This window comes from Poecilia latipinna, unplaced genomic scaffold (assembly GCF_001443285.1).
Source record: "Poecilia latipinna isolate Pla-1442-1.1 unplaced genomic scaffold, P_latipinna-1.0 Scaffold1866, whole genome shotgun sequence".
Classification (NCBI taxonomy): domain Eukaryota; kingdom Metazoa; phylum Chordata; class Actinopteri; order Cyprinodontiformes; family Poeciliidae; genus Poecilia; species Poecilia latipinna.
Genome location: NW_015114482.1, coordinates 81333 through 94419, shown reverse-complemented (window position 1 = coordinate 94419; position 13087 = coordinate 81333). Strand labels below are relative to the sequence as shown.

General features: G+C 40.2%; 1 protein-coding gene across 1 annotated transcript; it reads left to right on the top strand.

Moving 5' to 3' along the window:
• The first annotated feature begins 1100 nt into the window (after nucleotides 1-1100).
• On the top strand, nucleotides 1101-12294 carry bmp3 (bone morphogenetic protein 3). Its single transcript, XM_015014949.1, has 3 exons — nucleotides 1101-1708; nucleotides 3606-4528; nucleotides 9162-12294. The coding sequence occupies exons 1-3, from the start codon at nucleotides 1432-1434 to the stop codon at nucleotides 9351-9353; spliced, it is 1392 nt and encodes a 463-aa protein (XP_014870435.1). The 5' UTR covers nucleotides 1101-1431; the 3' UTR covers nucleotides 9354-12294.
• The last annotated feature ends 793 nt before the right edge of the window (nucleotides 12295-13087 follow it).

The following is a 13087-nucleotide window of genomic DNA, read 5'->3' as shown; positions in this document are numbered from 1 at the left end:
TCTGGTAGAGGACCCGAGCTCAGAGGATGAAAGAGACCACCCATGGAGGGTGAGAGGGGAATTTTTTTTTATATATATATATATATATATATATATATATATATATATATATATATATATATATATATATATATATATATATATATATATATATATATATATTGCATCCAGTTCACTGGTATCTGAAAAGTCAAGCATGGTGATGGAGGCGTCATGACGTTGGCTGTTATCTTAGCAACACTGAAATTTAGGAAAGTGTGAATAAAAAGTATTTCTCATTTGCTGAGAAAAAAAAAGTAAAAAGGCAGAGGAGTTTGTAATTAAACTAAATTTGACTGGATTGAAGCTAAACAACAAAAACAATAGCCTGAAAAATTAACTCCAATTAGGAAATACACTGAAGAAGCAACCAGGCAGATGGGAGGCTGTCCGTTTCCACCTTGATAGTAGGGTTAACCATCCACCCCACCACCACAGAGCTATGAAGGGCATGGCATGCTAATATTATTACCATCAAATGTCCAAAGGCCCAATCATTTCCTCCCGAGTGCCCCTGAAAGAGGAGCGGCTGGGTGGGGTGTTTGAACCCCGCCTGATGGGCTGTTTTGCGGGAGACGGGGAAGTGTAGAGCATCCGGATCAGGCCGCGATGGTACAGGATGTGTGTGCTTAACTGCACTGACCCAAACAAAGCAGGGAAGAAAGCCTTTAATGCCCACGGTAAGCCGCTTCATTCAGCAGCGCTGCCCAGACGCACAACTCTGCGCAGCAGAAATTACGCACGGCGCGGCTGCTCCGTGGCAGCCGTTCAGGTGATGAAATCTGTCCAATAAATGGATGGAATGTCCTTTAGTGGAATTTTATTTTTACCTTTATCTCTCACTTCAAATCAGCCGATAACACAGGCTTCCTTCTGCTCTCGATAACGAGATAATTTGTCCCCAGGCTAAATGTGCGTAAAAGTATTCTGGGCAGGAAACTCTCTCTCTCTTCTTTCCCTCCCTCCCTCTCTCTCTCTCTGTGTGTGTGTGTGTGTCTGTGTGTGTGTGTGAGTGTGAGGAATACCCAGCTGGTCCCTCAAGCCCTATAATACTAAGCACAACATGCTTTACCTTCAATGAAAGCTGAGACGGGGGGACGGTTGAGCGCTGCAGAGCTGAGACCAGGAGTGTTTTCTGCGGAGGCGCAGATCTCCCGCATCTGTTTTATCACACACTCTGCTGTGCGTTGGAGCATTTTTAATTCTATTGACTGTTGCTTATATACAACATATCTAAAGCACTTAGAAAGCTTGGAAGACGTGGTGATGATAGACAGTTTTGGACTCCCCAGTTGATGGTTTTGCCTTTAAAAAAATAGGACACACGTCTGGCTGTGATAGTTTGTCCACAGCTGTTGTTTTTCCCACTTCTCTCCTGACTTTGCCTCAGCCATGGCTCTCTACTCTCGGTTGGTGCTCGTCGTGCTTTATGGATGGAGTTATCTGTGCGCTGGATTCTGCGCGATGTTAAAAACGGACAGTTTCCCCGAGAGGTTAAAGGTGGATTTTACGCACTCGGTGGATAGAAAATACGCCGCCAAGGATGACCGGGGCGCGCATTTGCAGGATACAATGACGGAGCACATGCAGATGCTTTACGACAAGTACAACCGGGCCGGGTTTCCCTTCAGGGACGGCAACACGGTCCGCAGCTTCAAAGCGCACTGGGGTACGTATCCAGGATTTTACGCACTTTGCAATGAAGCACAGAAACGACCCGCTTATTTCTTAATGTGTTAGTGTTGCCATCACAAGTTTGAAGTTGATCTGATAACGTCCTGTTTGCGCAGTGTCCGCAGAATCTGCATAATTTTACAATTTATTTTTGAAAATCCAGTTCGTTCAAACAAAAAAAGAGCAAACAATATTCTGTTCTTGGTTAAATAGTATAAATTAATCAACTTTATCGTCTCCATTTCCTTATTTATGGAGCTTGACAAAAATCCACCTGTTGATCCACTCCTTCTAATGGGATCAATCTGTTGCCACTTCCTTCAGGCGGAAACTGTGACTGAAATCTGAATGTTTCATGACGTTCAGCGTCGTTTAGCGTCACATTTGTTTCCATTATCTTGACATTTTACTTTCAGATACTGTAAATAGATCTTCCCCTCGGGTCAGGACCGGGAAGCTGCTCAGCCTGTCTGTGTCGCAGCAGAACAGGAGTTTCCACTCCAGACATGTTTTTCAGCGGCTTTTATTTAACTTTGACCTTTAAGATCATCCACTTTAAATGTACGCGCAGACTCTGGGTTATCAACGTGATGCAGGCGCTGCTGAAGGTGATCAGCTGCTACGAGATTGTAAACTACCGCCTCCTGTCGTCTGGTTGCTGCATATAAAGGCGAAATCCACCTATTTGCGACAGATTTTCTCTCAGACGATTAAAGTCAACTTAGTGAGGTGAAAAATGTGGCTCTCTTCTTGTGCAAACACAGCAAAACTTTGTTTTAGTCTTAGTTATAAAAATATTTAGGTTAAATTCAGATTCGTGGTTATGTTGGTTAGGTAAAAGTAGTCAATATGCTACCAGAAGTAAATAGCAGTCAGATTTATCTTAGTTTAGCGAAAAGGGAGGAATCCTCACTGGGAAACAAGCTAATGGATACTCAGAGCAGAAACAGTTCATGTGTGAATGTTCCCACCTTTTAGAACTAAATCTTCTGCTGTCTTATCTATTTATATGCAGTAGTTGTTTACTTCGTCATTATTTCCCAAACTAAACATCTACGTTATGCTTAAGTTTCACAAATGCATCCTGTCCTTAACTATCCATATGACAGTACAATCTCTGTAAAATCTGGCTCAAATTATGCAAATGTTAAGATGTCTTCACAGTTCTTATGAAAAAAAAGGTGTAACTCATCTATACTTGAATTAAGTCAAGATGGTCAAATTAGAAGAAATGTCATCTTGAGGCCCTTTATAAGGACAAACAAGTAACTCCCAGCTGGACAGGAGGAGGATATTTTTAGGGGTTTTCCACCATAGTGGTTTCAGTGCTAAACTAAAACGGCGGCTACAGGTGGTTCTCTGCTGGTTCTTAAAAAAATGTGGTGGGGTTTTCCACAGCCAGAGAACCAGCCTGGAACCATCATTACATCACTAAGCACACCTCACCAGTAAAAGTTTGATCCTTACTTTGTTGTATTAATTCTGCAGATGGTGACGGTGCATCACGCATCTAATTATCTGTGACTGAAGTTTAAAATCCTGTTTTAAACAATTTGAAAGTTTATTGACTATTACCTGTATTTTTAACTTTCAATCAGAATAAATAAAAATTGCTGAAACAGAATTATACACTTTGTTTTCAGCAATTGTAATAACTTTATTACTAATTTTATTCATTTTCAGCTTTTCAAATTTCCACGTTTTTTCTAGAAAATTTCTGAAACTGATCTCAAAATTTCTGAGTTTTATGGTGGAAGTTTACTTCTTTTTGTCTGTCTCCAATGGCCCCAACACGCTGTCGTACATATGTGATCACCCAGCTTAAGTTGTTTATCCACACTATATGCGCCACAGTTTTGCATTGTGTAACTGTTACTCCCCACTGTTTACAGGTACAATAAACAACAAGCAGCTGCAGGTTTTTAACCTCACCTCCCTCACCCAGTCTGAGGACGTTCTGTCGGCAACTCTTCATTACTACATCGGAGACCTTCAGAACAACACCCAGCGCTGCTTCACGCCCAAACACTGCGCCCGCCACGGCCCCCGGAGACACAGCCACATCCACATGGTCATCTGGAGCTTTGCTTCCGTGGACAACAAGATGAGGAGTTTGGGACACTTTCGGATAAACGTGTCCACCCTCTACAGGGACTTCATTTCGTGGCAGTGGAGGGACATAACCCGCGTGGTCAGTCAGGCCAAACATCACGATGAGTTGCTCATTGGGATTGACGTCGCCTCACAAGGTCCGCAACCGTGGAAGAAGCTCCTGTCCGACCGTTCGCCCTATATCCTGGTTTACGCCAACGACTCTGCCATCTCGGAGCCTGAAAGCGTGGTAGCCACTCTCCAGAGACACCACTCACTGGGAGGGGAAGGCTCCATTTCACACAGCCTCCAAAAGCTGAGAGAGCGCAACAACACTGAGCAAGAACAACAGCTGCGCTCCAGACACAAGCGGTCAGCTAACGTTCTTCTCCCTTTGCAAAACAACGAACTTCCTGGACCCGAGTATCCGTACGAGACGAGAGGATGGGACGAGACGAGTCCGTACGAGCCGATAGAAAACAAGCAGCCCCGTCGGCCACGGAAAAAGGTCCGCAAGAATCAGCGACCCAAGAATCCCCTCCTGCAGTTTGATGAGCAGACCATCAGAAAGGCGCGAAAGAAGCAGTGGAATGAGCCGAGGAACTGCGCTCGAAGGTACCTCAAGGTGGACTTTGCGGACATTGGGTGGAGCGAATGGATTATATCGCCCAAGTCTTTTGATGCCTTCTATTGTTCGGGATCCTGCCAGTTCCCAATGCCAAAGGTGAGAAAACAAATATTTCACGTTTCGTTTTGCAAAACAAAAAGATGCTTCAGACCTCCAAATTATATGTGTTCAATGTCGAGAAAAAGAACGACACCACTAAAATTTGATGAAGATAATTGCAATAGGATATTTTATTGTTGCTCATAAGGTAGAGGATAAAGGACACAGAAAAAAAAAAGAATTCTGACTTAAATTTTCTGAGATCCAAAGTTTCAATTCTGTGAAAAAAACTCAGGATTTTGAGAAAAAAAGTCAGAATATTGTGACAAAAATCCTTTTTTTCCAGTGGCCTTAATCATCTTCTTTCTGCTCAAGTTAAAACAACATTTGATATTTAAGAAACGTCTCACCGAATACTTCAATTATAATCTAAAACCTCGGTCTCAGCTCGGTTGATGTGAACTGTGGTGCGGTTCTTAAGCATGTAAACGCCAAGCAGACTCCCCGCTCCAAAAGCAGGGAGTGGATTATAACGCAGAGCATTCTGGGTAAATACAACCATAACAAAAGCTCTTAAGAGTCTAGATCTTGTGGTAGAAATGGGATCTTTTACCAAAGACAACAGAGAAATCCTATAAATCTGATGCTACTCCATTTTCGTTTATATTTCATAAAAAAGGAAGTTGTCTTCTTCAGAGGTTTTTGTCTCAATTCCTCTAGTGGTTCTTGGTACAGCGCCACCACAGGTGAGGAGGGGAACAGGTTTTTCAAAGGGTTTGGATTGTTTTACACAGTGCAGTGTGAAACCAAACCGCAGCAGCTGAAAATGTAACAAATGTTGCCGTTCTGGTCCCCAATCTAACCGGACTATCAGGTGTGAAAACCCTAAAACAAGCAAGCCTCTTCCATTCGTTAAGCTAAAGTGCTTTGACATCTCATGGTGTAAGCATAGAGAGGACAATGTCTGATTTGGGGGATCCACATGGTTTCATCTTTCTTTTTGCAGATGATATTGTTGCGTTAGCTTCTTGAAGTCAATGAAGAGGTTTACAGCACAGTGTAAAATGGCCCAATGAGTCAAATCTTCCAAATCTAAGGCTATCATTGTTGCTCCCTTCAAGTTGGTGGTGAGTGGGTAAAGTATATTTGAGTAAGTAAATTGGTTGAGGAGGTTGAGGGTCAGGTTAAATGTCTCGTCATCCAATATGGAGGAGACCCAGGAACAGACCCAGAACCGTGGGATGCTCTGCAGAGAGTTGCTAGGGAATGTCTGGTTATCTCAGTGATCTTGCCTTTCTCTCATCAGGTAAACCAGATGGTATTCTCATCCAAAACGTAATGTAGCACCGATGAACAGGTGTACCTAATAAAGTGGCCACTGATTGCATTTTTATTTTTTTTTTTACTCCAAATGCAAATCTGTGTCAACAGGTGGTCCGAAAACATGCGCTGCAGAAGTCCAGGACCCATTAGTGAGGCCTCATACTGTAACAGAGGACTAAAAACATACACAGGCGCTCTCTGTGGACATTAGGTAAACAGAGTCGGCTGCGTGCAGCAATCAGTGCGTCCATCAGTCTTTGTTAGCCGATGCTGTTAGGCTCTGTGTTGTATTAACCTTAGCAACATTAAAGTCAGAACTGTGTCTGTCTTACATTATGGATGATAATCCCAAACTTTACGAGCTTTAATCTTCAACTGCAGGGATAAACTGCTCACAGCCACTGGATCCTCTTCAGTTTCTCCTCTGCTTTGCAGAAAGATCAGAAAGCCTTTGAAGATTAGCATCAACAGTATAACGATGTAATTTAATAAAAACGGTTAGTTCAAAGTAACGTCCTAATGCACAGGGCATGTGGGAAACACAGGTCAAGTTGCAGATCTATGAAGAAAAGCTTACAGCAGGTGGCTGACCTCAGCTACATTTTTACACCTTTACCTTTAGTGGGGAAAAAAAAACAATTAGAGGACAATGTTAAAGTTTGGCTCCCGGTGACAAGATAACATCACAGGTATTCTAAACATGGCCGGAATGCTCCAGCCCCATCTATTTAATTCATTAGAGTGGAGTCGCAGGCCTTTGTAGTGGGATGTAATTAGTCCCAGCAGTCGGGCCCTGAAGGCAGCCGCCTCCCTCTCCTGCAGCTTTTCTGCTCAGGCAGAGGAGCCTGTGATGATCCACCTCCTTTGTCAGAAGCTGCTAAATAGTTTCTATTAAAAGCTGCTTTCTCTTGTGACGTGAAGGAAGCGCGAAGGAGCCCTGAAGCTGCTAATCAGGTGTGTGAACTGTCAGGAATTTGAAGACAGCTTTCAGGCGCTCAGATGGTTGGTCAAGAACAGAGTAGAAACAAAACAAGATACTTAGACAGCAAAAAACACAAGTTCAAGCTCCCCCTGCTGGACATTTTCCTAGTGTTTTTTCTTTCAAATAGTTGAGTTTATGTAATAAAAGCATCTAGACCAATTTCACAGCTGTCACCTTGGCTTCCAGTCTGTTGGTTAAACACAATAATGCAATATTTTAGTGATAAAACCAGGGTGTCATTAGTTCATTTATGATAATAGGGAAAAGAAAGAATCATAAAAAATAAAAATCCTCACTTAATGAATGGGATTTAAGAAGGAAAAGTTGCAGCAGAAGGAAGATCTAGGGACTTATATTTGGTGTAGAACAATTCTGTCCATGTTAAATCGAATGCATCAAGAGATGTAAAACAAAATCATTAAAAAAAAAAATCACTGTTGTATACATCTGTGTTTTCACGAATGGAATAAAAAGCTTAACTGATGTTAAACTCAATTTTAAAGTCTGCTCAGTTTAGAATAATCCAATTCCACTTTGATCTGTTTAAATGTTTGAGTTTGGGTTGAATGCAATACAGACTCATCTCAAAAGCCCTTTATAAAAAAACAAAGACAAGTTTAGCATCTTCAGTGTTAGCAAGTCTCAGTTTTTGTTCTCATCCGATTCTCATTTCTGCAGAGAACCCAATATGTTCTCTGATAAATGATGTAAAGGTAAGGCTCAAATTGTGACTTTTAGTTATTAAATAACAATATATTAGAAAATTTTGCAATTCAAATAGTTTGGTTGATGATACATTACTGCCACCTACTGGGCTGGAGTTTTCTGGGGTCTGAGATGTGTTCAGACCCGAAGAATGATCTAATTAAATGTCTTATTTTTTCTATAATTATTTAATCAAAGTTTGAAGGTTAAAGAACCAACTCTACTTAATGAGACAAAGTGTCTAGCCTGACAAGGTATTTTTCAGTCAACACAACAAAGCCCAAGAACTGCTTCCCTCTGCTTACAGTCTCACAACAAATGACAAAACAGAGTCAAACTTAAATGTAATAGACTCATTCTGTGAGCATTCCCACCAGCCCTGTTCAGTCCGATTTAATCAAACTCTAGTTAGTTTTTCTAGAAAGTCCGCTTCGTTTGGAGAGTTATCAATGCCAGTCGAAGTCTGATGGGACCAAAAAAGTAAACTCTGGTCCACCTACAAACCTAGCTCTGGGTTTGGTTGAAGTAAGCTACAGTGTGGTTCAAATGTCTATGAGAACACCAACCGCTCCAAAGCAGGAAGTGAACTACAGCGCAGGGCATTCTGGGTAAATACCACCAAAACAAGCACACAAATTAACGAAAATTTAGCAACCGCTAAATTTTTGTTGCAAAGAAGGAAGTTGTGCTCAGTGTCTTCTTCAGAGTTTTTTGTCGTCGTCAGTGGTTCTTGGTGCAGCGCCTCTGCAGGCGAGGAGGGGAACAGGTTGCTCAAAGGCTTTGGACCATTTGACTCGGTGCCTTGTGAAAGTGAACTGCACCAGCTGAAAATTTAACAAATGCTGCAATTTTGAACAAGTCTATCAGACTGTCAGGCGTGAAAACATGTGATGGGCGAAAGACAAAACACAGTAGAGATCAGAGCACAGCACCAAAAAACAGAAACGCACCACAAACTGTGGAGATTATTTGTAGATAGATCTGTTAATGTGTCACTCAACAAGTCAACCACGATCTCCTCTGTACTCTATTCTAGAATCAAATACGTGTCCTTCTATCCAACAGCTGAAACCTGGTCCAAACCGGGTCGTCAACAGAACAACACGAGCTTAATGGAAACAACTATTTTAAAAAAATAGTTTTCTGAACAAGAGTTTTGAGGCGGTTTTTTTGGCCGCATCATAATTGGCTTATTTTGCAAAACTGCAAAGGAAATATTTTTTCTTGCCTCACACAACTCATATGCTCAGCAACCAGATGTTACTGCTTGCACTAACCATGAAGAAGATGACATTAAGTGGCTGGGGGATGATGGCGCAGCATGTTTTTTAATTACCTATATTTTTTAATTGCATTTCTTATGTAATTGAACCACAGCTTTTGCGAAATTTTAGATCTTAGCAGAATATTTACAAAGTTTTGTGCAAATTTGTAATGGAAAAGCAGCTACTGATCCCAAACATTTACAACAGAATGGTCCAATCAAAGTCCAGACCTCAGCCTTGGCTAAATTACTGGGGTGGGACCTAAAGATATCTGTGAAGAAACAGATGAGAACCTCAATAATCTCATTGCCACAATTATATTTTGCAGAAAAGCATGAGAGATGTTGCAGTTAGCGTTAGCACCTAAAGCTAAGGCTGCAGAATCTTAGTTTTGTTTTGTGTTTTTTCCCTTCAGGCTCTGAAGCCCTCGAACCACGCCACCATCCAGAGCATTGTTCGGGCCGTGGGCGTCGTACCCGGCATCCCCGAGCCGTGCTGCGTCCCAGAGAAGATGTCCTCCCTCAGCATCCTCTTCTTCGACGAGGACAAGAACGTGGTGCTGAAAGTCTACCCCAACATGACCGTCGACTCCTGCGCCTGCCGATAGTTCCGCTTCCTGTCTGCACCTCGTGTCACACAGAAACAAACACCTAGCAACCTGAAACTAAACATCCACAGAGCACAGCTTCCCTTTTGCACTGGAGGAGAGCGCCACCTGTTGTTCCAGGTGAGGAGGACACTGGTCAGCTGAGGGGAAGAAATGGATGACATTAGCACGCCTCAGCGCTGACCGACTCTTTACCTGCATATTTCTCATCTGTGATCCGTTGGGTGACAGCAGGGTGGAACAAATCACACCAACAGAGACAGAAACCGAGGGGAAAATATGAATCATTAAGGAAAACCGACTCAGCTGGAGCCGACAGCTGTGGGCTGAGGGAAGGTGTTCCCTCATCATTCTCTCCTTCATCGCATGAACTTCTCTTTATCCTTAAAAAGCCACCTCTGCTCGCACTTGCATGGTATTTGTTACTCTGTGTATTTGTGTCTGTACTATCACTGTGTTATTCGCTATAAAAGAGGATTTTGCATCATTATGGGCTTGGCTGCTATACAGGATTATATTAGGTTCCAAAGCCAGAGTTGTGACGTATAGACAGTAGATTTACATGTTTGTGTTCAGATTTCGGCTCCACTAAGTTTTATTTTTTTTTTTTTTAGATGTTCCTTCATGCAGGAGAGTAAGCTACATTTTGTCTGTATTTTATATTAGTAGAAGCTTTCAGGATATAAATTACTTCAGAATGAAAGAAGTCGTTCTGAACTTCAGCAATTAGTTCAGATTTTTAAAAGTGGGGTTCTATTGACAGTTTATGAGTAGTAAATATCTTACCTGCAATATATTTCTCTCTTAGCGTCTTTACTTGGATCAAAGATTAGCATTCTGTTTAAGAGGAACATACAACCTCTGCCCTGATAAGTTATAACAAACATGTTACAGACTGTGAATGAATTATATTTTAGAAAAAAAGTCAACTTTTTAATACAAAGTGCAAAGCTTTAAAAGCAGTACTTGTAATTTTGAATCTAGAGTTGTTTTAGCATTATTGCTGCCTAGCCATTAGCTAGACAACTGCTCTCTATTTCAGGAAAATGAAAACTGTATGCTGCACACAAGATACCTACTACTCGTACACTCTGAACAGAACCCCACTTTAAAAAATCCAAAATAACCTTTTAAGGGGAAACAGCAAATGAAGAAAAAAAACTCCTCTGGAGCTAAATAATTTACCTAATTCTTACTGAGATGTTTCAAACCTTTCTTAGATCAAAGAAATAAATCACAAATAATAATTCCTAAAGCCTAATATCAGACTCAAAATATTTGTTTGCTTTCAGACATTGTAATCCAACTATTTTTTGTATCCTAAACTGTCCATGTTGTCCTTGCTATAATGTAGAATGTTTATTAAGAATAAGCTTTATAAAGTGCCTTAGTGGGTGTTTTTCCTCGACTAAATTAGTATTCTGTCAATATACAGGGCTCCTCTAAATCGGTTTTACTTTACATATCATTTGTTTTATGCTGATTGTTGTTATAGAAAAAAGAAAAAGAAAAAAACACTGCGCAGGTTTTAGTTTAGTTTCCCATGAAGGAACCTGGAGCCTTTATGAGAGGTGATCACCAGGATCTTGTGTTTTGTTTTTCCAGAGTAAGTGGTGACGGTAGCTGGGCAACATTTTTTAATGCCTAAAATGAATTTAAAAATAATAATAATATTCTTTTTGATGTCACAGCAATTCACGGGAAGAATTTTAGTTAAGATCTGATGAGATCTTTGAACTGACTAGAACCGACTAGTGGCCATCATTGGTATTGCGCCATAAATCAATACCAGTAATTCAGCAGTGTCTATCGTTTATGCACAGCTTTGACCTTTGTGCTCCTTGGCACATAGAAGTCAGAGCCTGAAGTTTATCTTTTTATTCTAAAAGTCGACTTTAGCATAAAGTGGTTGAGGAGGTTTTTTACAATAATGTAAAAAAAATAATTAACTTTATTCAGTCACCAAGGAGATCAGACCTTATTTTGTGGATTACATGCTAGAATAATTCAGCTAAAATTTGACATTAATTATTCAGGGGTTTGCTGTATAATCAAGTTTACAGTTCATATTAGTAACGTGAAAAAAACAAATATTTATTCAGCTCAGACAGCCTTAAATACAACAGAAAACTTCTTTATTTTTTACATTCTTGTACATTTTTTGTATATATATCTCACTGTTTAAAGCCTTCCAGTCTTGAAAGGGTGAATTTCATCTTCTTTGACTTAATTTGGAGCGACTCGGTCATTCAGATAACCAACCTCACTTGATGATGTGCAACAAGCAGCCGAGGGTATTTACAAATTGGTTAGCCTGCAAAGGGTGACTGTAGTGCTTGTTTTCATAGCTATGATCACCAGTGGAGTTAATTTTTGAAATTAATATTTCACTATTTTGATATTAAGAGACGTTTATTTTGCAGATTGTCTAACTTTTTGTAATTTGTACTGACACATTTTCGAAGTGTTCCTCCTTAGTCTGCAGAAGCAATCGGGTGGATGCTGCAGAGCGAGGCTGAAGAGGTTTTCATGCAGCTCTGACAGTCTGGAGTGCACTTAGTAAACAAATAAAGAAAAACAGGGCAGCATTTAATCTGTTTTTAAGAGCTTATTCATCCTTTCTGCTCAAAGTATCTTGTAAATGTTAGATAAAAAAAATAAATGCTTGTACAATAAGCTTCATAAAATATATTTGTATATGGAAAAGACTTTACCGTGCATCTATTTATTTACTGGATGTTGCATATCTTGTAATGGTGTGGCTTGGAGAAGGAGAACTGAAGCTGGGGAGCACTGATGGTTGTTCTCGTCGCTGATGGACATATATGTCACTACTGATATGAAACAAAGTGTGATGAACTGTTTAAAAGGTCTCCCTACAAGAAGCTCCCACCCTTCTTCCAAAGCATTCAAAGAAATGAATAAAATTATGCAAGTTTCACATCTGCCGATGCTTTTTTTTCCTTTTTAAATGAGGTCTGTCAACACCAAGTTTTAATTTTCTTCAACAATGCAGTGTTAAAAAAAAAATGTTTGCACCTTAAAAAGTTGACTTTTACATTTACATAAAGGAAGTTAAACATGGTGTCCAGTCAGCAGTGGCTCAGATCTCAGCAGTTTGGCATTGAAAGTATAACATTAACTAAACATGCAGAAACATGAAGCTGAGACCAGCTCAAATGCTTTGGTCATAAAATTAATCAAAACAAACTCTTATCCTCACATCTCAATACATGAGGAGCCTACAACCAGGCTCTGAATTAAAATTGAATCATTTCAAAAGTTTTAAAAAAAAGCTTTGAAATGATGGATATTTAAAAATGTAAAAACTAATTTGATTAAATTTAATATGTGAATGTCATGTTTTATTAAAAAATGATCACATGCTTGCGATTACAAATTGACTAATGAATGTGGAAATACCTTCCGGATACATTTATGGCTTTAGTGATATCTAGGTGTTATTGATACGCATGTGGACTTCGATAAAGTCTCGAAAAAGTGGCTGGATGGTCAAATGTACATCCATGATCGTAAACGTGAGCTTGCCTTATAATTTCTTCAAGTGGAGAAATTACCCGACTTGTCCACACATGACACACACAGTTAAATAATGTTAAAATAAAAGTTATTGCTTACTTGTTGAGAATAGTGTCATTTCTTTAGAGCAGGGGTGTCAAACTCAATTTCACTGAGGGCCACTTCAGCATATTGGCCCCCCTCAACGGGCCACA

Coding starts and splice junctions, on each gene's coding strand:
- bmp3 (XM_015014949.1), top strand. CDS start 1,432: ATGGCTCTCTACTCTCGGTTGGTGCTCGTCGTGCTTTATGGATGGAGT. Junction 1,709..3,605: donor CAGCTTCAAAGCGCACTGGG/GTACGTATCCAG, acceptor CACTGTTTACAG/GTACAATAAACAACAAGCAG. Junction 4,529..9,161: donor GCCAGTTCCCAATGCCAAAG/GTGAGAAAACAA, acceptor TTTTCCCTTCAG/GCTCTGAAGCCCTCGAACCA.